This window comes from Chiloscyllium punctatum, chromosome 12, assembly GCF_047496795.1.
Source record: "Chiloscyllium punctatum isolate Juve2018m chromosome 12, sChiPun1.3, whole genome shotgun sequence".
In the NCBI taxonomy this organism is placed as follows: Eukaryota; Metazoa; Chordata; class Chondrichthyes; order Orectolobiformes; family Hemiscylliidae; genus Chiloscyllium; species Chiloscyllium punctatum.
The window spans coordinates 6,670,678-6,695,713 of NC_092750.1; the positions used below are offsets into that span (position 1 = coordinate 6,670,678).

The window sequence follows — 25,036 nt, forward strand, 5'->3', positions numbered from 1 at the left end:
ATAATGAGGAAAGAGATCAATCCGAGACTGGTACAGTTGAGAATAAAGGTGAATCAAAAAGTCAGGGCAGGTAGGGACAAAGCAGACAGAACAAGGTAGGACTGATAAATTAAACCACATTTATTTAAATGCATGTGGCCTAACAGGGAAGGCAGATGAACTCAGAGCATGGGTAGGAACATGGGACTGGGATATCAGCAATTACTGAAACATGGCTCAGGAATGGGCAGGACTGGCAGCTTAATGTTCTAGGATACAAATGCTACAGGAAGGATAGAAAGGGAGGCAAGAGAGGAGGGGGAGTGGCATTTTGATAAGGGATAGCATTACAGCTATGCTGAGGGAGGATATTCCCGGAAATACATCCAGGGAAGTTATTTGGGTGGAACTGAGAAATAAGAAAGGGATGATCACATTATTGGGATTGTATTATAGACCCCCTAATAGTCAGAGGGAAATTGAGAAACAAATTTGTAAGGAGATCTCAGCTATCTGTAAGAATAATAGGGTGGTTATGGTAGGGGATTTTAACTTTCCAAACATAGACTGGGACTGCCATAGTGTTAAAGGTTTAGATGGAGAGGAATTTCTTAAGTGTGCACAAGACAAATTTCTGATTCAATATGTGGATGTACCTACTAGAGAAGGTGCAGAACTTGACCTACTCTTGGGAAATAAGACAGGGCAGGTGACTGAGGTGTCAGTGGGGGAGCACTTTGGGGCCAGTGACCAGAATTGTATTAGTTTTAAAATAGAGATGGAAAAGGATAGACCACATCTAAAAGTTGAAGTTCCAAATTGGAGAAAGGCCAATTTTGACGGTATTAAGCAAGAACTTTCAAAAGCTGATTGGGGGCAGATGTTCCCAGATAATTCAACGGCTGGAAAATGGGAAGCCTTCAGAAATGAGATAACGAGAATCCAGAGAAAGTATATTCCTGTCAGGGTGAAAGGGAAGGCTGGTAGGTATAGGGAATGCTGGATGACTAAAGAAATTGAGGGTTTTGTTAAGAAAAAGAAGGAAGCATATGTCAGCTACAGACAGGATAGATCGAGTGAATCCTTAGAAGAGTATAAGGAAAGTAGGAGTATACTTAAGAGGGAAATCAGGAGGGCAAAATGGGGACATGAGATAGCTTTGGCAAATAGAATTAAGAAGAATCCAAAGGGGTTTTACAATATATTAAAGACAAAAGGGTAACTAGGGAGAGAATAGGGCCCCTCAAAGATCAGCAAGGTGGCCTTTGTGTGGAGCCGCAGGAGATGGGGGAGATACTAAATGAGTATTTTGCATCAGTATGTACTGTGGAAAAGGACATGGAAGATACAGAATGCAGAGAAGTAGATGATGACATCTTGAAAAATGTCCATATTACAGAGGAGGAAGTGCTGGATGTCTTGAAATGGTTAAAGGTGGATGAATCCCCAGGACCTGATCAGGTGTACCCGAGAACTCTGTGGGAAGCTAGAGAAGTGATTGCTGGGCCTCTTACTGAGATATTTGTATCAATAGTCACGGGTAAGGTGCCGGAAGACTGGAGGTTGGCTAACGTGGTGCCATTGTTTAAGAAGGGTGGTAAGGACAAGCCAGGGAACTATAGACCAGTGAGCCTGACACCAGTGGTAGGCAAGTTGTTGGAGGAAATCCTGAGGGACAGGATGTACATGTATTTGGAAAGGCAAGGACTGATTAGGGATAGTCAACATGGCTTTGTGCGTGGGAAATCATGTCTCACAAACTTGATTGAGTTTTTTGAAGAAGTAACAAAGAGGATTGATGAGAGCAGAATGGCAGACATGATCTATATGGACTTCAGTAAGGCATTCGACAAGTTTCCCCATGGGAGACTGGTTAGCAAGGTTAGATCTCATGGAATACAAGAACTAGCCATTTGGATATAGAACTCACTCAAAGGTAGAAGACAGAGGGAAGTGGTAGAGGGTTGTTTTTCATTTGCCAGGGTTGGAGGATCTGAGCTACAGGGAGAGGCTGAACAGGCTGAGGCTGTTTTCCCTGGAGCGTCAGAGGCTGAGGGGTGACCTTATAGAGGTTTACAAAATTGTGAGGGGTATGGATAAGGTAAATAGACAAAGTCTCTTTCCTGGGGGGGGGAAGTCCAGAACTAGACGATATAGGTTTAGGGTGAGAGGGGAACGATATAAAAGAGACGTAAGGGGCAACTATCTCATGCAGAGGGTGGTGCAAGTGTGGAATAGGCTGCCATAGGAAGTGGGCAGAAGTGGGTCATGCAGATGCTGGTGATTAGAGTCAAGATTAGAGCGTTGCTGGAAAAGCACAACAGGCCAGGCAGCATCCGAGTAGCAGGAAAATCGACGTTTCAGGCAAAAACCCTTCATAGCCAGAGGAAATGGTGCAGGCTGGTACAATTGCAACATTTAAAAGGCATCTGGATGGGTATATGAATAGGAAGGGTTTGGAGGGATATTGGCCAAGTGCTGGCAGGTGGGACTAGATTGGGTTGGGATATCTGGTCGGCATGGACGGGTTGGACAGAAGGGTCTATTTCCATGCTGTATATCTCTATGACTCTATGACTCTATAACAATGAACCTGCACTCCAAGGTCTCTTTATTCAGGACCACTCCCCAGGACCTCATCATTAATTGTATAAGTCCAGATGAGATTTGCCTTTCCAAAATGCAGCGCCTCACATTGATCTAAATTAAACTCCATCTGCCACTCCTCAGCCCATTGGCCTGTCTGATCTACAGTCGCAAAAGTAAAAGAGGGATCTGCATTTCACTGGTGCCTTCCGTCATCTCCGGATTGTGGTGGGAGAGAAGATGAAGTTCCTGCTATCTCAGTGGAAAAGCTGGGCCTGGAGAAAGCTCCCCTCCCACACCAGCTTTAGACTGTGGGAGGAAATTGGACCAATCGCACACAGTGAGTTGCCCGAGGCTGGAATCGAACCCGGGTCCCAGGTGCTGTGAGGCAGTCCTCCATCCACCATTCCTCCCATACAGTTTTCAGGCTCTCTTTCTGCTCTTTTTACAGCTACAGACATGGATTAATATTTCGAAATAACACCCCTATCAGCCATTGCTGAAGACCGTGAGTCATGATGGGTACCATGTTACATGGGAAGAAGAGGTTCATCAGCATCTTGACCAATGGCTGATCTGTATCTTAACTTCATTACTCAAAATGATCATGGCACAGGAAGAGGCCATGCGGTCCATCATGCCTGTTCCAGCTCTACTACCTAGTCCCAATTTCCTGCCTTTGCCCCGTACTCCTGCACACCATTTCTTATAAAGAAATCTGGAAGATGACCATAAAGCCATTGCTGATTGTCAGAAAAACCCATCTGGGTCACTGAAGTCCTTTAGGGAAGGGAACTGGTGTCCTTACCTGCTCCAACCTGCATGTGACCCATAGCAAGATGGTTGTCTCTTAACTGCCCTCTGGGTAATTCAGGATGGGTAATAAATGTTGGCCCAGCCAAAAGACGTGCTCAAGAAATAAAACAAAAATCCTAATAATCATCCAATGTCCTCTTGAAGGCCTAAATTGAACGTGGCTCACCTCAATTCCAAGCAGTGCATTCCATACCCAAACAACACACTGAGTGAGTAAGCTTCTTTCTCACAGGCTTTGCAATTCCTGCGGTGGCAGGGGAAGGTGCCAGGATGGGAGGGTGGGTTGTAGGGGGGCGTGGACCTGACCAGGTAGTCACGGAGGGAATGGTTTTTGCGGAAGGCAGAAAGGGGTGAGAAGGGAAATATATCCCTGGTGGTGGGGTCTGTTTGGAGGTGGTGGAAATGTCGGCGGATAATTTGGTTTCTGCAAAGATTGGTCGGGTGGAAGGTGAGCACCAGAGGCGTTCTGTCCTTGTTACGGTTGGAGGGGTGGGGTCTGAGGGCGGAGGTGCGGGATGTGGACGAGATGCGTTGGAAGGCATCTTTAACCACGTGGGAAGGGAAATTGTGGTCTCTAAAGAAGGAGGCCATCTGATGTGTCCTGTGGTGGAACTGGTCCTCCTGGGAACAGATACGATGGAGGCGGAGGAATTGGGAATACGGGATGGCATTTTTGCAAGAGGTAGGGTGGGAAGAGGTGTAATCCAGGTAGCTGTGGGAGTTGGTGGGTTTGTAAAAAATGTCAGTGTCAAATCGGTCGTCATTAATGGAGATGGAGAGGTCCAGGAAGGGGAGGGAGGTGTCAGAGATGGTCCAGGTAAATTTAAAGTCAGGGTGGAATGTGTTGGTGAAGTTGATGAATTGCTCAACCTCCTTGCGGGAGCACGAGGTGGCGCCAACGCAGTCATCAATGTAGCGGAGGAAGAGGTGGGGAGTGGGGCCGGTGTAATTACGGAAGATCAACTGTTCTACATAGCCAACAAAGAGACAGGCATAGCTGGGGCCCATACGTGTGCCCATGGCTACCCCTTTGGTCTGGAGGAAGTGGGAGGATTCAAAGGAGAAATTGTTAAGGGTGAGGACCAGTTCGGCCAAACGATTGAGAGTGTCGGTGGAAGGATACTGTTGGGGACGTCGGGAGAGGAAAAAACGGAGGGCTTGGAGGCCCTGGTCATGGCAGATGAAGGTGTAGAGGGATTGGATATCCATGGTGAAGATGAGGCATTGGGGGCCGGGGAAACGGAGGTCTTGGAGGAGGAGGAGGGCGTGGGTGGTGTCTCGAACGTATGTGGGGAGTTCCTGGACTAGGGGGAATAGGACAGTGTCGAGGTAGGTAGAGATGAGTTCAGTGGGGCAGGAGCATGCTGAGACAATGGTTCGGCCAGGGTGGTCAGGCTTGTGGATCTTGGGAAGGAGGTAGAACCGGGCAGTGCGGGGTTCCCGGACTATGAGGTTGGAAGCTGTGGGTGGGAGATCTCCTGAGGTGATGAGGTTCTGTATGGTCTGGGAGATGATGGTTTGGTGATGGGGGGGGTGGGGTCATGTCGAGGGGGCAGTAGGAAGAGGTGTCTTCAAGTTGGCGTTTGGCTTCAGCGGTGTAGAGGTCAGTGCGCCAGACTACCACTGCGCCCCCTTTATCTGCTGGCTTGATGGTGAGGTCGGGATTGGAGCAGAGGGATTGGAGGGCTGCACATTGTGAGGGTGAGAGGTTGGTGTGCGGGAGGGGGGTAGACAGGTTGAGGTGGTTAATGTCCCGGCGGCAGTTGGAAATGAAGAGGTCGAGGGCAGGTAATAGGCCAGCGCGGGGTGTCCAGGTGGATGCAGTGTGTTGGAGGTGGGCGAAGGGGTCCTCGGAAGGTGGGCGGGAGTCCTGATTGTGAAAGTAAGCTCGGAGGTGGAGGCGACGGAAGAAGTGTATTACGGTGTGTATTAAATTAATTGATGCGTGGACGGAGGGGGATGAAGGTGAGTCCTTTGCTGAGGACTGATCGTTCGTCCTCAGTGAGGGGGAGGTCTGGAGGGATGGTGAAAACTCGGCAGGGCTGGGAGCTGGGATCTGGTGTGGGTGTGGAGCTGGGAGTGGGGGTAGAGCCGGTAACTGGAGTGGGTGTGATGGTGGGGGGAATGGGGGTAGAGTCATGAGCAGGGGTGGTGCTCCCCTCAGGGTTCTGGGGGCCAGGAATGGTGACAGTGGGATCTGTGGGGGGCGTGTCAGCAGAATGCAGGTGAGTGGCATTAGTGGGGGCGGAAGTGGTGGCAGACACGGCAGTAGGGGTGGCGGAAGTCACTGAGCGTGTGACTTCAGCGATGATGTGAGGGGCGGAAGTGATGTCACGTGTGGTGCATGAGGAATTGTGAGGGGCAGAAGTGGCTGTGGGAGGGGCCATGATGGGGACAGAAGTGGCATCATCAATCAGCATGGGGGTGGCAGCTGCACCAGCCACATGGCTAATGGCGTTCGAGCAGTTCCAGAGGCCGGGGGAATCTTCTGGAATGTTTGAGAAGTGCTGGTTATAGAAGTGGGTAGATAAAAAAGTTTGCCACTACAGGCAATTTAGTTTGGCCAATTCACCTCACCTGCACATTTTTGGACTGTGGGAGAAAGCCAGAGCAAACCCACACAGACACAGGGAGAATGTGCAAACTCCACACTGTCAGTCACCTAAGGCAGGAATTGAACCTGGGTCTCTGGTGCTGTGAGGCAACAATGCTAACCAGTGTGCCACCGTGCCGCCCAGCATATAAGGTGGGAAAATGTGAAGTTATTCAGTTTGACAGACAGAATGAAAAAGCAGAGTTTTATTTCAATGGAAAACAACAGCAGAAATCAGAGGGATTAAAGAATTCTAGGACAGGAGTCACAAAACATGAATATGCAGGTAGAGTGATGCTGTACTTTATTCGGGAAGGAATTGGATAAAAAGGATCAAAAACGTAAATTGCTGGAAAAGCTCAGCAGGTCTGGCAGCTGAATTTCTCTGTTTTCTCTCCACAGATGCTGCTAGACCAGCTGAGCTTTTCCAGCAATTTACGTTTTTGATCCTCACTTTTTTGTTCAATTCCTTTCCGAATAAAGTATAGCATCACTCTACCTGTATAAACCAAAAGAACTGCGGATGCTGTAAATCAAAAACAAAAACAGAAATTGCTGGAAAAGCTCACCTGTGGAGAGAAACCCAGCTGCCAGACCTGCTGAGCTTTTCCAGCAATTTCTGGTTTTGTTTCTGATATACAGCTTTGAGCTTTGCTAACTGGCCTGTGTGTTACCTTAATCATAGAATCCCTGCAATGTAGAAGTAGGCCCTTTGACCCAATAAGACCACACCAACCTACTCCCCCCTAAACACTATGAGCAATTTAGCATGGCCAATGCACCTAACCTGCACATCTTTGGACTAGGGAACCCACTCAGACTTAGGGAGAATGTGCAAACTCCACCCAGACAGTCACCCAAGGCTGGGATCGAACATGGGTCCCTGGCACTATGAGGCATCAGTGCTAACCACTGAGCCAACCTGTGGACACCAGGTAGGCCTGCAAATAGGAAATGTGCCACTGCATACGTAAGAGGCATGGGGCAGAGCCTTCTTGGAACTTTACGATAACTTTAGAATTCAGGGTAGTAATGGGCGAGCAGAACTTGACACGGTTGTATTAGCGTTTTACATGGGATACAATACATAGCACTTTTATACAGCTCCTCAGTCGAGTCTATGCTAAAAGCTAAACATTGAGGGTCACGTTAGGATGGTGAGCTCTGTCTGGAAAAATTCTAAGCTGCTGTTGCTTTCAAATATTGATGGAGAGTGATTGGGGACAGAATCTAATGGAGTGGATTTGACATCCATTTGTACAGGAGAGCAGCCACATGCTGGGGACTGCAGGGATTCTGACACTGTGATGTCTGGCACCTTGTAGCTATCAGCAGACCCTGATACTCTCCAGTGCCAAGTTGCTGATACCACCCAGCCACTGGCACTGGATTCATGCTGATCTTCAGTACAAGGAGCTCACGATGATCACCGTCCACAACAAGACTGTGGGAGCATCCCAGTTTAAAGCAGACCTTTTAGGAAAAGCTCATCACCTTCAGAGTCTTGTCTGAGCTGGCTGCGGTTTTGTAGAAGAGGTAGGAGCCGCTGACGTCACACAGCTTGTCTGCATCACCGTGTAAAAGCAGCATCCGGCTGGTTATAGTGGGCAGCACCTTCTCGACACTGGTCACTGCGCTAAGGAGCATGGCAGCAAATCGCACCCTCACTGGTCCGTGGTGGTTGAGAGGGTCGTCAATGTAGTCTTGCACCTGCCAGAGACAGGACACATCAGTCACAAAGGGACAAAACTCAGTGAGTGCTGGAAAAATCCAGAACAGCATCACAAACATCTCCATTTGTCTTGGAGACAGTGAATGGGACACCAAAAGACCGAAAAAGAGTAGGAAGGCAGTGCAGGTGTCCCCTGTGATCATCTCCCTCCAAAGCAAGTACACCATTTTGGATACTGCTGGGGGAGATGGCTCACCAGGGGAGGGCAGCAGTTGCCAGGATCATGGCACCGTGGCGGGCTCTGCTGTTCAGAAGGGCAGGAAAAAGACTCATAGGGCCATAGTCATAGGGGATTCTATTGTGAGGGGAGTAGATATGCAATTCTGTGGCCAAAAACGAGACTCCCGGATGGTATGTTGCCTCCCAAGTGCTCGGGTCAGGGATGTCACCAATCGGCTGCAGAGCATTCTAAAAGGGAAGGGTGAACAGCCAGTTGTCTTGGTGCATATAGGCACCAATGATATAAAGTAAATAACGAGATGAGTTCCTGAAAGAAGAATTCAGGGAGCTAGGAGAGGAGGTAAAGAGAAGGACCTCAAAAGGTAGTGATCTCGGGATTACTCCCAGTGCCATGTGCTAGCCAGCATGGAAATGAAAAAATAGGCAGGATAAACACGTGGCTTGAGAGATGGTGTAGGGGGGAGGGGTTCAGATTTGTTGGACATTGGGACCGGTTCTGGGGAAGGTGGAAAAATGGATGGTCTATTACAAAATGGACGGTCTACATCTGAACCTGTCTGGAACTAATGTCCTTGGGGGAGTTTTTGCTATTGCTGGTGGGGAGGTTTTAAACTAATGTGGCAGGGGGCCGGGAACCAGAAGAGAAAACAAGCAGGCAGTGAGGTGAAGACTGTAAGAATTATGAAGATAGCATTAATAAAGGGAAGAGTAGGCAGAGAGCAGATGAGCGCAAAAAAACTGGTGGCCTGAAATGAATCAACTTTAATGCAAGGAGTATAATGTGTAAAGCAGATGAGCTTAGGGCTTGGATTGGAGCCTGGGAGTTTGACGTTATTGCAATCACAGAGACTTGGTTGAAGGAAGGGCATGATGATTGGCAATTAAATGTTCCAGGATATAGATGCTTCAGACAGGACAGGGAGGGAAGTAAAAGGGGGTTGGAACTGCATTGCTGGTAGGGGATGATATAATGGCTGTGCTAAAGGAGCACACTATGGAGGTCTTGGGTGGGGAGGCATTATGGGTGGAGCTAAGAAATAAGAAGGGTACAGTTACACTGTTGGGGCTGTATTACAGGCCTCCCAACAGCGAGCGTGAGGTAGAAGAACAAATAGGTAAACAGATTATGGAAAGATGTAGAGGCAATAAGGTGGTTAATTTTCCTAACATTGACTGGGATACACTTAACGTCAGAGGTCTGGATGGGGTAGAATTTGTAAGAAGCGTCCAGGAGAGTTTTCTAGAGCAGTATGCCAATAGTCCAATGAGGGAAGGGGCCATATTGAACCTGGTACTGGGGAACGAGCCAGGGCAGGTGATGGAAGTTGCGATGGGGATTTCTTTGGGAACATTGACCATAATTCTGTAAGTTTTAGAATACTCGTAGATAAAGAAGAGAGTGGTCCTAAGGGAAGAGCACTAAACTGGGCCAAGGCCAATTATATCAAAATTAGGCAGGAGCTCAGAAATGTGGATTGGACACAGCTATTTGAAGGGAAGTCCACATTTGAGATGTGGGAGGCTTTCAAAGATAGGATGGGCGGCACGGTGGCACAGTGGTTAGCACTGCTGCCTCACCGCGCCAGAGATCCAGGTTCAATTCCTGCCTCAGGCGACTAACTGTGTGGAGTTTACACGTCCTCCCCGTGTCTGCGTGGGTTTCCTCCGGGTGCTCCGGTTTCCTCCCACAGTCCAAAGATGTGCAGGTCAGGTGAATTGACCATGCTAAATTGCCCGTAGTGTTAGGTTAGGGGTATGGGTGGGTTGCGCTTCGGCGGGGCGGTGTGGACTTGTTTGGCCGAAGGGCCTGTTTCCACACTGTAAGTAATCTAATCTAATAGGTTAAAGATTGTGCAGGAAAGGTATGTCCCTTGAAGGCAAAGGATAGGAAGGGCAAGATTTGTGAACCATGGATGACAGGAGAAATTGTACAACTAGCCAAGAGGAAAAGGGAAGCAAACATAAGGTCTAGGCAGCTACGAACAGAACGGGCCCTGGAGGAATATCGGGAGAGTAGGACAAGTCTTAAACGAGGAATCAAATGGGCTAAAAGCGGGCATGAAACAGCTTTAGCAAGCAGAATTAAGGAGAATCCCAAAGCATTTTATTCTTATATAAGAAGCAAGCGGGTACAGTTACACTATTGGGAATGTATTACAGGATTGGTCCACTAAAGGATAAGGAAGGAAGGCTGTGTGTTGAACCTGAGAGAATGGGTGAGATTCTGAATTACTTTGCATCAGTGTTCACTGAGGAGAGGAACATGATGAATCTTGAAATTAGAGATAGAAGTTTGATTAGTCTGAATCACGTTGACGTAAGTAGGGAAGATGTGTTGGGTAGGCTAAAGGTTATCAAGGTGGACAAATCCCCAGGACCGGATGGGATCTATCCCAGGTTACTGAGGGAGGCGAGAGAGGAAATAACTGGGGCCCTGACAGATATCTTTGTGGCATCCTTAAACACAGGTGAGGTGCCGGAGGACAGGAAGGTTGCTCATGTTGTCCCCCTGTACAAGAAGGGTAATAGGGATATCCTGGGTAACTACAGACCAGTGAGCCTGATGTCGGTGGTGGGAATGTTGTTGGAAAAGGTACTAAGGGATAGGATCTATTTATATTTAGAAAAGAATGGGCTTATCAGTGATAGGCAACATGGTGTTGTGCGGGAGAGATCGTGCCTTACCAACTTAATAGAGTTCTTCGAGGAAGTGACCAAGTTGTTAGATGAAAGAAGGTCTGTTGATGTCATATAGATGGACTTTAGTAAGGCATTTGATAAGGTTCCCCATTGTAGACAAATAGAGAAAGAGAAGTCACATGGTGTGCAGGGTGTTCTAGCGAGGTGGATAAAGAACTGGTTGAGCAACAGGAGACAGAGAGTCATAGTTGAAGGGAGTTTCTCGAAATGGAGAAAGGTGACCAGTGGTGTTCCACAGGGGTCAGTGTTGGGGCCGCTGTTGTTTGTAATAAACATAAATGATCTGGAAGAGGGCACTGTTGGTATGATCAGCAAGTTTGCAGATGACACGAAGATTGGTGGAGTAGCAGAAAGCATAAGCTCCTGACAAAGAATACAGGAAGATATAGATAGACTGGAGAGTTGGACGGAAAAGTGACAGATGGATTTCAATCCAGACAAATGTGAGGTGATGCAGTCAGGCAAGACTAATTGTAGAGCGAATTATACAATGAACAGAAGAGCCTTGGGAAAAGCTGATGAGCAGAGAGATCTAGGAGTGCAGGTCCATTGTACCCTGAAGGTTGCTGCACAGGTGGATAGAGTGGTCAGGAAGACATATAGTATGCTTGCCTTCATTGGACAGGGTATTGAGTATAAGAGTTGGCAGGTCATGTTAAAATTGTACAAGACATTGGTTCGGCCGCATTTAGAATACTGTGTACAGTTCTGGTCGCCACATTACTAAAAGGATGTGGACGCTTTGGAGAGGGTGCAGAGAGGGTTTACGAGGATGTTGTCTGGTATGGAAGGTGCTAGCTATGAAGAAAGGTTGAGTAGGTTAGGCTTATTTTCATTAGAAAAAGGAGATTGAGGGGGGACCTGATTGAGGTTTACAAAATCATGAAGTGTATAGACAGGGTGGATAGAGACAAGCTTTTTCCCAGGTGAAGGATTCAATAATGAGAGGTCACATTTTCAAGGTGAGAGGTGGAACATTTAAGGGGGATACACACGGTAAATACTTTACACAGAGGATGGCGGGCATTTGGAATATGTTGCCAGCAGAGGTGGTAGAGGCAGGCACGGTAGATTCATTTAAGATGTGTCTGGACAAATGCATGAGTAGGTGGGGAGCAGAGGGATTCAGATGCTTAGGAATTGACTGACAGATTTAGACAGTAGATTTGGATCAGCTCAGACTTGGAGGGCCGAATGGCCTGTTCCTGGGCTGTAAATTTTCTTTGTTCTCTTTGTTCTTCTTTAAAATCCTGGAATCATTTAGCCCGCCAGAAGACCATTCAAAACAGGAAGAGCAGGAGGCCATTCGGCCCTTTGAGCCTGCTCCACCATTCAATAGGATCAAGGCTGATCCAACATTCCTCACATCCACTTTCCTGCCCTTTCCCCCTAACCCTTGATTCCCCACCTGATGAAGAATCTCTCTGTCTCAGCCTTAAATATACACAGGGACTCTGTCCCTACAGCTCTCTCTGGTAAGGAGCTCCAAAGACTCACAACCCTCTGACAGAAGAAATTCCTCCTCATCTCAGTCTGAAATTGGTGCCCCTTTATTCTGAGACTGTATCTTCTAGTCCTAGACTCTCTAGTGGGAAGGATCCTCTCAATATTGACCCTTAAGAATCCTAGATGCTTCATTGAAATCATCACTGATTCTTCGAAATGCCAATCATTAGGTCCCAGTCCCTGGGTGCAGGAACCTGGGAGGTGAAACGGCGGGGAGGTGGAAGGTGGGGATGGGGGAAGGTGGGAGGTAGGGGTGGGGGGAGGTTGGAGTGCAGGAAGGTGGGAGGTGGGGGTGCAGGAAGGTGGGAGGTAGGGTGGGGGGAGGTTGGAGTGCAGGAAGATGGGAGGTAGGGTACAGGGAGGTGGGAGGTGAGGATGGAGTGAGGTGGGAGGTGGGATGGGGGATGGGGGATGGGGGAGATGGGGATGGGGGAGGTGGGATGGGGAGGTGGGAGGTGGGTGTACAGGGAGGTGGGGATGGGGGAGGTGGGGAGGTGGGGATGGGGGAGGTGGGAGGTGGGATGGGGAGGTGGGGAGGTGGGAGGTGGGGATGGAGGGAGGTGGGAGGTGGGGATGGGGGGAGGTGGGAGGTGGGGATGGGGGGAGGTGGGAGGTGGGGATGGAGGATATTGGGAGGTGGGATGGGGAGGTGGGGAGGTGGGTGTGCAGGGAGGTGGGAGGTGGGATGGGGGAGGTGGGAGGTGGGGATGGAGGGAGGTGGGAGGTGGGTATGCAGGGAGGTGGGAGGTGGGGATGGGGGGAGGTGGGAGGTGGGTGTGCAGGGAGGTGGGAGGTGGGGATGGAGGGAGGTGGGAAGTGGGGATGGGGAGGTGGGGAGGTGGGTGTGCAGGGAGGTGGGATGTGTAGATGGAGGGAGGTTGGAGGTGGGGATGGGGGGAGGTGGGAGGTAGGATGAGGAGGTGGGGAGGTAGGTGTGCAGAGAGGTGGGAGGTGGGGATGGGGGGAGGTTGGAGGTGGGGATGGAGGGAGGTGGGAAGTGGGATGGGGGCGGTGGGGAGGTGGGTGTGCAGGGAGGTGGGAGGTGGGTTGGGGTGTTGGGAGGTGAAGGTGGGATGGGGGTTGGGGTTTGGGGGTTGCGGGGAGGTGAGGGGAGATGGGACAGGGTTGGGGGAGGCGGGGCATGGGGGAGCGCTGGTGTCACCTCCTTTCAGGAAGGTCTGCCGTGCCTTGGTCCATTCACCTTGACGTCATCTGCCGAAGGGGCAGTGCTCCGAAAGCTTGTAATTTCAGATAAAGCTATTTGACCATAACCTGGTGTCATGTGACTTCTGACCTTGCTCCACTCAGACACTGAACAGGATAGCACTGTCCTTCCTCTGGGCATCAGTGACCAAGAGAGCAAGGCAATGATGGAGGGATGGATGCCATGGGGGTGGAGGGGTGTGGAGAATGGGAAAATGGGGTGTGGAGAAAGGGCACAGGTGTGGCTTTATGTCCCTTTGATCAGGGAATGAGCGCCTCTGATCAAAGGCCACCTCCAGAAGCCTCAAGGAAATACCCCTGGGTCTGCTGTTATACTCCCTGCCTGGTGAATCCCTCACCCTCTGCTGGCTAATATTGGCAGCTGTGGGATGGGACCTGTGTAGACTGGATGATAACCTCACAGTATTGTCACTGGCCTGTTAATCCAGGGACTCAGATTTGTTCTGCGGATCTGGGTTCAAATCCTGCCACGACAGATGGTGGAATTTGAATTCAATTAAGATTCCCATGATGACCATGGACCTATTGCTGACTATCTGGAAAAGCCCAAATATCTGTTAGAGGAAAGAAATTGCCATCCTTAGCCGGTCTGAAATACATGTGACTCCAGACCCACAGCAATATGGTCAAATCCTAAATGACCTCTTGGTAATGTACACTGGCCGAGTCAGCAATGGCCTCATACCGTGAATGAATTTTAAAAAAAACCTCCCATATCCCTGGGATAAGAAGAGTTTAAATTGAGTAAAAAAATCAATGGATATCGAGGAGCAAATCTCTAACAGTAACAAAACATATCCATAAGGCCATTAATTGTCAGCTTTCATGTCTCGAGGGGTGGAATTGAGAAGAATGGACTAGTCCAGCTCAATAACCTGTTTCTGTGGCAAAGATAATGTAACTTGACAAATATGTGAAGTATTATTCGGGAGTGGAACTTTACATATTTGTTTTGACATTGAGAAGACTTGTCCTTGACTGGATAAACGATAAACATGGCTCGGCAGCCAAGATTCAGATTCAATTATACCAGGAATTGAAATGAAGGACAAACATTATCTCCAATAGCAGTTTGAAATTGATACAATACTTACAGGGTAGAGGGAGGCCATTCGGTCCCTTACTTCATGCCAGCACTCTGCAACAATAGTTCAGCTCGTCTCTCTCTCTCTCCCCTCAGTTTTAGGGAAGAATCGACCAGTGAGATCCTGTTCTGCCATGTTTCTTGACATATCGTGTTTCTTAAATGTGACTAATTTGCATTTGTGTGGCGTCCAGTCCACATCTGTCCACAGTTCCCTAAATCTGCTTCTGACCTTCCAACATCTTAGTCTAATTCTGCTCATGGGGTGCTGTATAAAACAGAATGCAATATGGAAATGCTACTGCACTCAATGGGTTAATGTGTACAGCAATGGATGGAAAATTGCCCACAAAGTGTTGGTCCAGTTCTGCTCGATAGTGGCAGTAGCCATCACATGACCTTTCATTACTTGACCTTTGAATGGGTCCCATGGCGAAGGACATCGCCTTGGAGATGAAGCAGAATCATGTAGCGTAGTTACTAATCTCTCCTCCCTCCAATCCCTCATCCCAATATTTATACCTAGACTGTATAACCCTCCAGGGAAAAATACTACCAGCACAGAGAGCTGAATTGGACGTTTCTTAAGCACGACAGTCACTAACTGAGAATTATAGTGTCACATGACAATATAAAAGTACGTTAATTGGCAGCATGTCTGTGAATGCTACACTATTCAATAAATATTTCCATAGTACTTGTTTGTCCATTACTACTAATCTGAGTTTCCAGCCCTGAACAATCCAACTATCAAACTGGAATGCAGCAACAGCAACATTCTTAACAAATAAATCATCGCAAGGTGCTCACCGAATCAGCCCAGATTGTGTGTTAAACTAGAGCTAGAACCCATGACCTTTTGTCTCGGAGGCGGGAGTAAAAACTGGCCAACCCTCCTGATTAAAAAAAAAGGATTCCTCAAGAGAACAGTGCAGTTTGGTTGTAATGTAAGATGTAGCCCACTGGGCAACGTACAGACTGCTTTCACTTCACAGACAGCCTCCCCATCTCACTCACATGGTACTGAGCAAGACTCAGATGGGCCCCCACTGCCCCTCTGCCAACTGCTCTTGGAGAAGTACCCACAACAGAGGTCAGAGGTCAGTGGGATAGCCTAAATGTTCAGGTTCAGTTTGTTTGCAAATGCTGTGAGCTCAGGGGAACATCAGTTCTGGGCAGTGGGGAAGAGGTTTGGTAGCAGGAATTAGGACTGTTCACTCACAAGACTGACTCTGTGTTGAGATGTCTTTGGCAGGAGCAACCCAATAATGTCGGAACTTATTGTCAATGCCAGGGACCTTTCCCATTACCGGAGAGCTTAATATCGCCTCCTACTGGACGCCAGCTGGGATGAAGAGCTGAACTGGCCAGCATTGGAATTCTCTCGGGAAGAGGACCCTGAGGGTGGACACTCAGGAGCTGATGGCTCTTCGATACCTGTCAGTGTGACCGGGAGCAGGACCTGCCCCAAACATTGGTGCACTGAGAACAACCTAGCTCTCAATGCCAACAAAACCAAGGAACTCATTATTGACTTTCGGCGGGATGTTACTCATGCCCCCCTACGCACTAACAGCACAGAGATGGAATGAGTACAGAGTGTCAAGCTCCTGGGAGTGGTTATCAGCAAGAAGTTTTCTTGGACTCTTCATGTGGACGCACTGGTTACAAAGGCCCAACAATGTCTCTTCTCCTTCAGGCAGCTGAGGAAATTTGGCATGATGGCGAATACCCTTGCCAACTTTTATAGGTGCACCATCGAGAGCATTCTGTCTGGACGTATCACTACCTGGTATGGCAACTGTACCATCCAAGATCGGAGACAGTTACAGAGAGTGGTGAACTTGGCCTGGACAATCACAAAGGCCAACCTCCCATCAATAGAATCCATCTCCCAGGCCCGCTGTCGAGGAAAGGCCATCAGCATTCTCAAAGATCCATCCCACCCTGGTAATGTTTTTCTACAACCCCTACCATTGGGGAGAAGGTACTGAAGCCTGAACACACACATCAGCCGGTTTCGTAATGATTTCTACCCTGCTGCTGTTAGAGTACCGAATGGATTTACAAACTCTTAGCATTCACCTGTACCTGTGTTTTGATTTTTGCCACTGTTTGCCTATTGTTTACTTATCTATGCTACGTAACTCTGTGATCTGCCTGTATTGCTCGCAAGACAAAGCTTTTCACTGTGCCTTGGTACATGTGACAACAAATTCAATTCATTAGAGGCCTGGGATTGAGAGGTTGACCCAGTTCACAAGTGGATAAGGGAAGTAGGAGGGATACGGTAGGGAGAAGGCACTGCTGGTGCGTCGGGGTGAAGTGGTTTGTAACGTTTTTCCCTGTACTTAGGTACACGTGACAATAAATCAAAGCAAATTGAAAGGATGGGAGTGGCTTTTCTGATGATGCTGTCACTTTTAAAAGGTTATTTTGTCCTTGGTCATAAAGCCAGAAGCCTAAAAGGGTGTAGTTTAACAATGGAAGGGGAGTGGCCAGTTCTCTCAGTTCAAGTTTTTTTCTAGTTTGTTTTAGCTGTGGCAGTCACAAGATGTGTGAGTCCAGGGGAGTTGCAAGCTTCAGTAATCAATTCCTCTGACCTCCTTCCGAAATCTCTTTGGACGCTACTCCCTCCTGCCTGTAAGAATCTGTGTTTCTGAGATGTTACTGTATTGGAACAGTTAGTAACAGGTACTGTTTGGGTCAGTTAGGTTTTCCAATAATTAAGTTACTCCAAATTCCATTTCTTTTTTGTTCATGTTTCATTTGCAGTGTTCAAATAAATTCTGTTTCACTTCAAGCCGAGTGGTTTGACCAGCTGCATCACACCTGGAACCCACTTCACATCTGTCTTTAATACAAGAAAAGGTTAGGGTCTAGAATACCTTCTTAAAATCTTTTAAGGGGGTCTGGCCTGGTCCACAACACTTTTAGTAGGAGACCTTCTCCTAATTCTGGTCACTCAATCAGGTCCTGAGTGCCTTTTCTATAGGGGACCCCAATCCCAGAGCCCATAAGCAATAATGACAGTGGTCACAGTAATTGTCCATATAAAAGGTAGCCTGTGGTGTAGTGGTAATGCCACAGGACCATTGTTTTGGAGATATGGATTTGAATACCACCGCGGGAGGCTGGTGATGTTTCAATTCCATCAAATCTGACATAAAGATGATCTAATGGTGTCCATATAATCATTGTTAATTGCTGTAAAAATCCATCTGCTTCACTAATGTTCTTTATGGAGGGAAATCTCCTGTTCTTACCTGGTCAGGCCTACATTGTGATTCTAGACACACAGCATGGGGTTGATGTTTAACTGCCCTCTGGGTAATTAGGGATGAGCAGTAAATACTGGCTCAGCCAATGATGTCCACTACACTACAACAGATCTTTTTAAAATGGGCTTAGAGGTTAAAGGTCAGTTAGGAAGATTCCAGACTTTTACTTTTCCAGTTGGAATTTCATTGTAACTCACATATCATAACACACTGACACACTGACACACTCACACACCGACACACTGACACACCGACACACTCACACACCAACACAGACACACACTCACACACTGACACATCGACACACCCACACACCGACATACCGACACACCGACACACTCACACACTCACACACCGACACACCAACACACCGACACACTCACACACTCACACACCGACACACTGACACAACGACACACCGACACACCGACACACCAACACACTCACACACTCACACACCGACACACACACCGACACACTCACACACCGACACACTCACACACCGACACACCGACACACTCACACACCGACACAGACACACATTCACACACTGACACACCGACACACCCACACACCGACATACCGACACACCGACACACTCACACACTCACACACCAACACAGACACACACTCACACACTCACACACCGACACACCCACACACCGACATACCGACACACCGACACACTCACACACCAACACAGACACACACTGACACACCGACACTCCCACACACCGACATACCGACACACAGACACACTCACACACCGACACACCAACACACCGACACACTCACACACTCACACACCGACACACCGATACACCGACACACTGACACACTCACACACCGACACACTGACACAACAACACACCGACACACCAACACACTCACACACCGACACACACACCGACATACCGACACACTCACACACTCACACACCAACACAGACACACACTCACACACTGACACACCGACACACCCACACACCGACATACCGACACACCGACACACTCACACACCAACACAGACACACACTCACACACTGACACACCGACACTCCCACACACCGACATACCGACACACAGACACACTCACACACCGACACACCGATACACCGACACACTGACACACTCACACACCGACACACTGACACAACAACACACCGACACACCGACACACCAACACACTCACACACTCACACACCGACACACACACCGACACACTCACACACTCACACACCGACACACCGACACACTGACACACCGACACACTGACACACCGACACACACACACTCACACACTGACACACTCACACACTCACATACCGACACACTCAGTCACTGACACACACACTCACACACTGACACACTCACACGCCGACACACCGACACACTGACACACCGACACACTCACACACTCACACACCGACACACTGACACACTCACACACCGACACACCGACACACTGACACACCGACACACTGACAGACTGACACCCTCATACACTCACACACCGACACACCGACACACCGACAGACTGACACACTCACACACTCACACACCGACACACTGACACACCAACATACCGACACACCGACACACTGACAGACTGACACACTCACACACCGACACACTCACACACTCACACATCGACACACTCACACATCGACACACTCACACACCGACATACCGACACACTCACACACTCATACTCACACACCGACACACTGACACACTGACATACCGACACACTGACACACCGACACACCGACACACCGATTATTTGTACCCCATTTATACATAGACATCAGCTCCCACCTCAATATCCCTTAACTAACAAATGAACATCACTTAGGTGAGAGCTACGAGCAGGAATTCTGATTCATGGCCCTTTAAGAGAAAATCATTCCTCCTCATCTCTCTTTAAAATCTGCTACTCCTCATCCTAAAACTATGACCTCTCACTCTGGATTGTCCCACTGAAGGAAACATCCTCCCTCCATCTACATTGTCAATCTCTTTTAACATCTTATATACATCAATTCGATCTTCTCTCATTCTTCTAAACCCTCGACAGTATAGACCTAAATTCCTCAATCTCTCTTCATGAGACAAACTCTTTATCTCTGGAATCAATCTACTGAGCCTCCTCTGAACTGCCCCCCCAAGTAAGGGATCCTAACCTATCCACCGCCTTCCTTCCTCAGTGGACAGCACCAACTTGGCTCTTTAATGTTTTAAATTTGACCGGTTTTGGCTCACTCAAAGCAAGTGATTCTCAGTTTAGTCATGATCAATGAGCCAATGATCATAGAAACATAGAAAATAGGAGCAGGAGGAGTCCATTCAGCCCTTCAAGCCTGCTGTGCCATTCAATATGACATTGGCTGATCATCCAACTGAAGTCCCCCATTCCCAGTTTATGTCCACACCCTTTGATCCCTTTAGCCCTCAGAACTATATATAACTCTTTCTTGAAAACATTCAATGCTTTGACCTCAATCGTTTTCCACTCTTTGGGTAAAAGAGTTTCTCCTCACCTTAGTTGTAAATAGCTACCCTTGATCTTTAGTCTGTGGCCTCTGGTTCTGGACTCCTCTGTCTTTGGGAACTTTTTGGTGTTTACCCTGCCTAGTCCTGACAGAATGTTTCTATGAGATCCCTCTTCATAACGAGTGAAGGTCTTAGAAAATAAGACCCAATGACTGAGTTCTTCATTAGCACTGATATCTGCACTCTACACCAGCATCCCCCACAAGGATGGCATCGCGGCAACAGCCTCAGTACTCAACACCAACAACTGCCAATCTCCAAACACCATCCTACAACTCATCCGCTTTATCCTCGATCATAACGTCTTCACCTTTGACAACCAGTTCTTCATCCAGACACACGGAACAGCCATGGGGACCAAATTTGCACCCCAATATGCCAACATTTTTATGCACAGGTTCGAACAAGATTTCTTCTCAATGCAGGATCTCCAACCAACATTGTACACCAGGTACATTGACGACATTTTCTTCCTCTGGACCCGTGGCGAGGAGTCACTGATAAAACTACACAGTGACATCAACATATTTCATCCCACCATCAAACTCACCATGGACTACTCTCGACTGTCTGTCTCATTCTTGGACACGTGCGTCTCCATCAAGGATGGACACCTCAGCACCACACTCTACCGCAAACCCACAGACAACCTCACAATGCTACACTTCTCCAGCTTCCACCCAAAACATATTAAAACAGCCATTCCCTATGGACAAGCCCTACACATACACCGGATCTGTTCAGATGAGGAGGAACGTGACGGACACCTGGAAGTACTCAAGGATGCCCTCACAAGAATGGGGTACGATGCTCAACTCATCGACCGCCAGTTCAGACGTGCCACAGCAAGGAACCGTAATGACCTCCTCAGGAGACAGACACATGCTGCAACTGACAGGGTACCCTTCATTGTTCAGTACTTCCCAGGGGCTGAAAAATTACGCCATGTTCTTCGTGAGCTGCAACACATTATCAATGAGGATGAGCACCTCACCAAGACCTTCCCCACACCTCCACTACTTGCATTTAAACAACTGCCAAACCTCAAACAGATCATTGTTCGTAGCAAACTGCCTAGCTCTCAGGACAACTCCATACAACCCTGTCACGGTGGACGCTGCAAGACGTGTCAGAGTGTGGACATAGATACCACTATTATGCGTGGGGACACCTCCCACCTTGTACATGGCAGGTACTCATGTGACTCAGCCAACGTTGTCTATCTTATACGTTGCAGGCAAGGATGGTACAGTGGGGAAACCGAGCAAAGGCTACGACAACGGATGAATGGGCACCACACAACAATCAACAGGCAGGAGGGTTCCCTCCCAGTTGGGGAACACTTCAGTTGTCCAGGACATTCAGCCTCGGACCTTCGGGTGACCATCCTCCAAGGTGGACTTCGGGACAGGCAGCAGAGAAAAGTGGCTGAGCAGAGGCTGATAGCTAAGTTCGGTACCCATAGGGAGGGCCTCAACCAGGACCTTGGGTTCATGTCACATTACAGGTGACCACCATTGCACTACACACACACACAGACACACACACACACACACTCTCACATACACATGGACACAGGTACGCACAGACGCGCACACAGACACCCACACATACCCTTATAGACACACACACTCCCACACATGCACCCCCTCACAGACTTAAGACACTCTGCACTCACTACACACACACACACACACACTTTCTCACACTCACAACCCATACCCCAGACACACACACACACAGACAAAGACCCACATGCACACATATTTTTGTGTGGTGAATTTGCAGAGTTACATTGCACTTTGCTCAAAAACTGCATACATTCATGTAGAACTCTGGCTCAAAAACTGCATGAATTTATGTAAAACTCTGTTATCTCACTTTTTAGATTAGAATCAATCTAAACATCAGGTCATAGACAGAGAATTCAGGGGGCTAACACCTTCAACATATTGTCTAGCTATCACCATTGTTAACAGCTAACCCGAGAATGCAACTTTTAAAAAAAGGTTTTGTGATTTACACATGAAAGAAGTGAAACTATCACTGTATTCTTAACAGACAATCAATTTTTCAATGTATAATTTCAGTTACATCACACTGCAAAGTTTTGCTATAAATTGTGTGTTACGATCGAGCCCTCCACAACCACCTGATGAAGGAGCGTCACTCCGAAAGCTAGTGTGCTTCCAGTTAAATCTGTTGGACTATAACCTGGTGTTGTGTGATTTTTAACTTTGTACACCCCAGTCCAACACCGGCATCTCCAAATTTATGAGTCCGTGATGGCATTGTAATGTTATTGTATCAAATTTAGTGTGACTGGAGATTTCCTGTTTACTGGAAAATTCACCATAAGCCACTATGAAGATACTGAAGGATCAGCTAGTCATTTGTCCTCAGTGGAGGTGAGCAATACAATACACAGAAAGGTTATTAAAGGTATTGATTTTTGGGAAGAAACACATGTTTTATTTTCATTTGCAGGATGAAGGTGTCACTGGCTAGGCCAGCATTTATTGCCCGAGGGCACTATGAGTCAACCACATTGCTGTGGATCTGGAGTTACACGTAGGCCAGACCGGATAAGGATGGCAGATTCCTTCCTTAAAAGGACATTAATGAACCAGAAGGGCTTTTCCTCAACAATGGATTCATGGCCATTATTAGACTCTTAATTCCAGAATTTCTTTTAAAAATTGAATTCAGAGTCCACCATCTGCTGTGGCTGGATTTGAACCCAGGCCCCCAGAACATTAGCTGGGTGTCTAGATTAACAGTTCCTGTGGTGATACCACTAGGCCATCACCAGCCCTATTGTGAGCAAGCAGACCCATGAAATGGATTAAATAGCCATGTTGCTCATGCTGTAATGGACCCAGTCAGCACGGTTCAATGTAAGAAGAAAATAAATCACCAGTGACACACCTCCTTTGTGTTTCTTGACAGAGAGTGTGGATCCATATATCCCAAAGACATGTTTGGCAGGAAGTAGTCCAACACTCTGGCTAAAAACACCTACAGCAGAGAAAGAAAAACAAGTCAATCTACGTTTTTGTTTCAGTCCACATTTCACCCCGTTACTCGGGAAACCACACTCCCTTGTAACCATCGAGATTAGTATTGGGTACTCTGCTGTGAAGGTCATTGACCCTCAGCTGATTCCCTAATCCATTGGGATAAATGTTCCTGGATGAATTCCTTAACTTCCACAGTTAAATTCCTGATCTGAGCCTGAAGGAAATAAGATGTTGGGGAAGAAATAGACCATTCGGTCTATCACGTCCACTATGCCATTGAATGAGATCAAACTGGAGAAACAAATTGTATTATGAACATACAATTAAGAGTAGGACTAGGTCATTCAGCCCCTCGAGCTTGTTCAGCCATTCAATAAGATCATGGCTGATCCGATTATCCCAAATTCCAAACCTTAGTTCCAGTACACATGTAGATGAGAGTAGGAAGGACATGGACTAGATTTCATGGTCACAGGAATGTGCTGGCAGACAGCAAGCTGGCTTGAAGTGTATCTACTTCAATGCCAGGTGTATCTGAAATAAGGTATACAAAGTTAAAAATCACACCACACCAGGTTATAGTCCAACAGGTTTAATTGGAAGCACACTAAGCATCAGGTGATGAAGGAGCGTCACTCCAAAAGCTAGTGTGCTTCCAATTAAACCTGTTGGACTATAACCTGGTGTCATGTGATTTTTAACTTTGTACACCCCAGTCCAACACCGGCATCTCCGAATCATGAAATAAGGTAGGTGAGCTTGCGGCATGGATAGGTACCAGGGACTTCGATGTTGTGGCCATTTCTGAGACGTAGATAGAGCAAGGTGAGGAATGGATGTTGTAGGTTCCAGGGTTTAGATCTTTCATTAAGATCAGGGAAGGTGGTAAAAGATGGGAAGGTGTGGCTTTGTTAGTCATGGATGGTATAATGGTGGCTGAAAGACCTTTTGACGAGGACTCGTCTACTGAGGTGGTATGGGCTGAGGTTAGAAACAGGAGAGGAAAGGTTACACTGCTGGAAGTTTTTTATAGGCCTCTGCAAAGTTCCAGGGATATGGAGCAGAGGATCAGCAAATCGATTCTGGGCAAGAATGAAAGGAACAGGGTGGTTATTATGAGGGACTTTAACTTCCTCAACATTGACTGGAAATGCTATAACTCTAGTGTGTCGGATGGATCTGTTTTTGTCCAATGTGTACAGGAGGGTTTCCTGACAGTATATCAAAGGGCTGACAAGAGGGGAGGCCACACTGGATCTGGTGCTTGGTAATGAACCAGGCCAGGTGTTTGATTTAGATGTGGCTGAGCACTTTGGAGACAGTGACCGTCATTTCGGTAAGGTTTAGTTTAACAATGGAAAGGGATAGGTACATGCCACAGGGCAAGAGTTATCGATGGGGGAAAGGCAATTATAATGCGATTAATCAAGACTTAGGAGGCATAGAATGGGGTAGCAAAATGCAGGGGATGGTGACAATCGAAATTGGATTAAGGAACTGGTTTAAGGAACAGATATTGCGTACCTTTGACAGGTATGCCCCTGTCAGGCAGGGAGGAAGTGATAAGGTAAGAGAACTGTGGTTTACTACAGAAATTGCATCTCTTGTTAAGCGGAAGAGGGAAGCTTATGTGACGTTAATGTGAGATGGTTCAGATGAGGCTTTGGAGAGTTACAGATCAGCTAGGAAGGATTTAAAGAGAGAGTTAAGAAGAGCAAAGAGAGGACACGAGCCATCTTTAGCAAATAGAATAAAGGAGAACCCTAAAGCTTTCTATAGGTAT

At 47.6% G+C, this 25,036-nt stretch overlaps 1 protein-coding gene across 1 annotated transcript in view; it reads right to left on the reverse strand.

The window, feature by feature from the left end:
- LOC140483577 (monoglyceride lipase-like) overlaps window positions 1–25,036 on the reverse strand; it is a 98,376-nt gene that overhangs the window by 4,988 nt on the left and 68,352 nt on the right. Inside the window, exons 6-7 of the mRNA XM_072581799.1 lie at window positions 23,162–23,251; window positions 7,469–7,684 (exon numbers count right to left, since the gene is read on the reverse strand). Coding sequence (XP_072437900.1) covers window positions 7,469–7,684; window positions 23,162–23,251 — 306 coding nt within the window. The remainder of the gene's footprint in view (window positions 1–7,468; window positions 7,685–23,161; window positions 23,252–25,036) is intronic.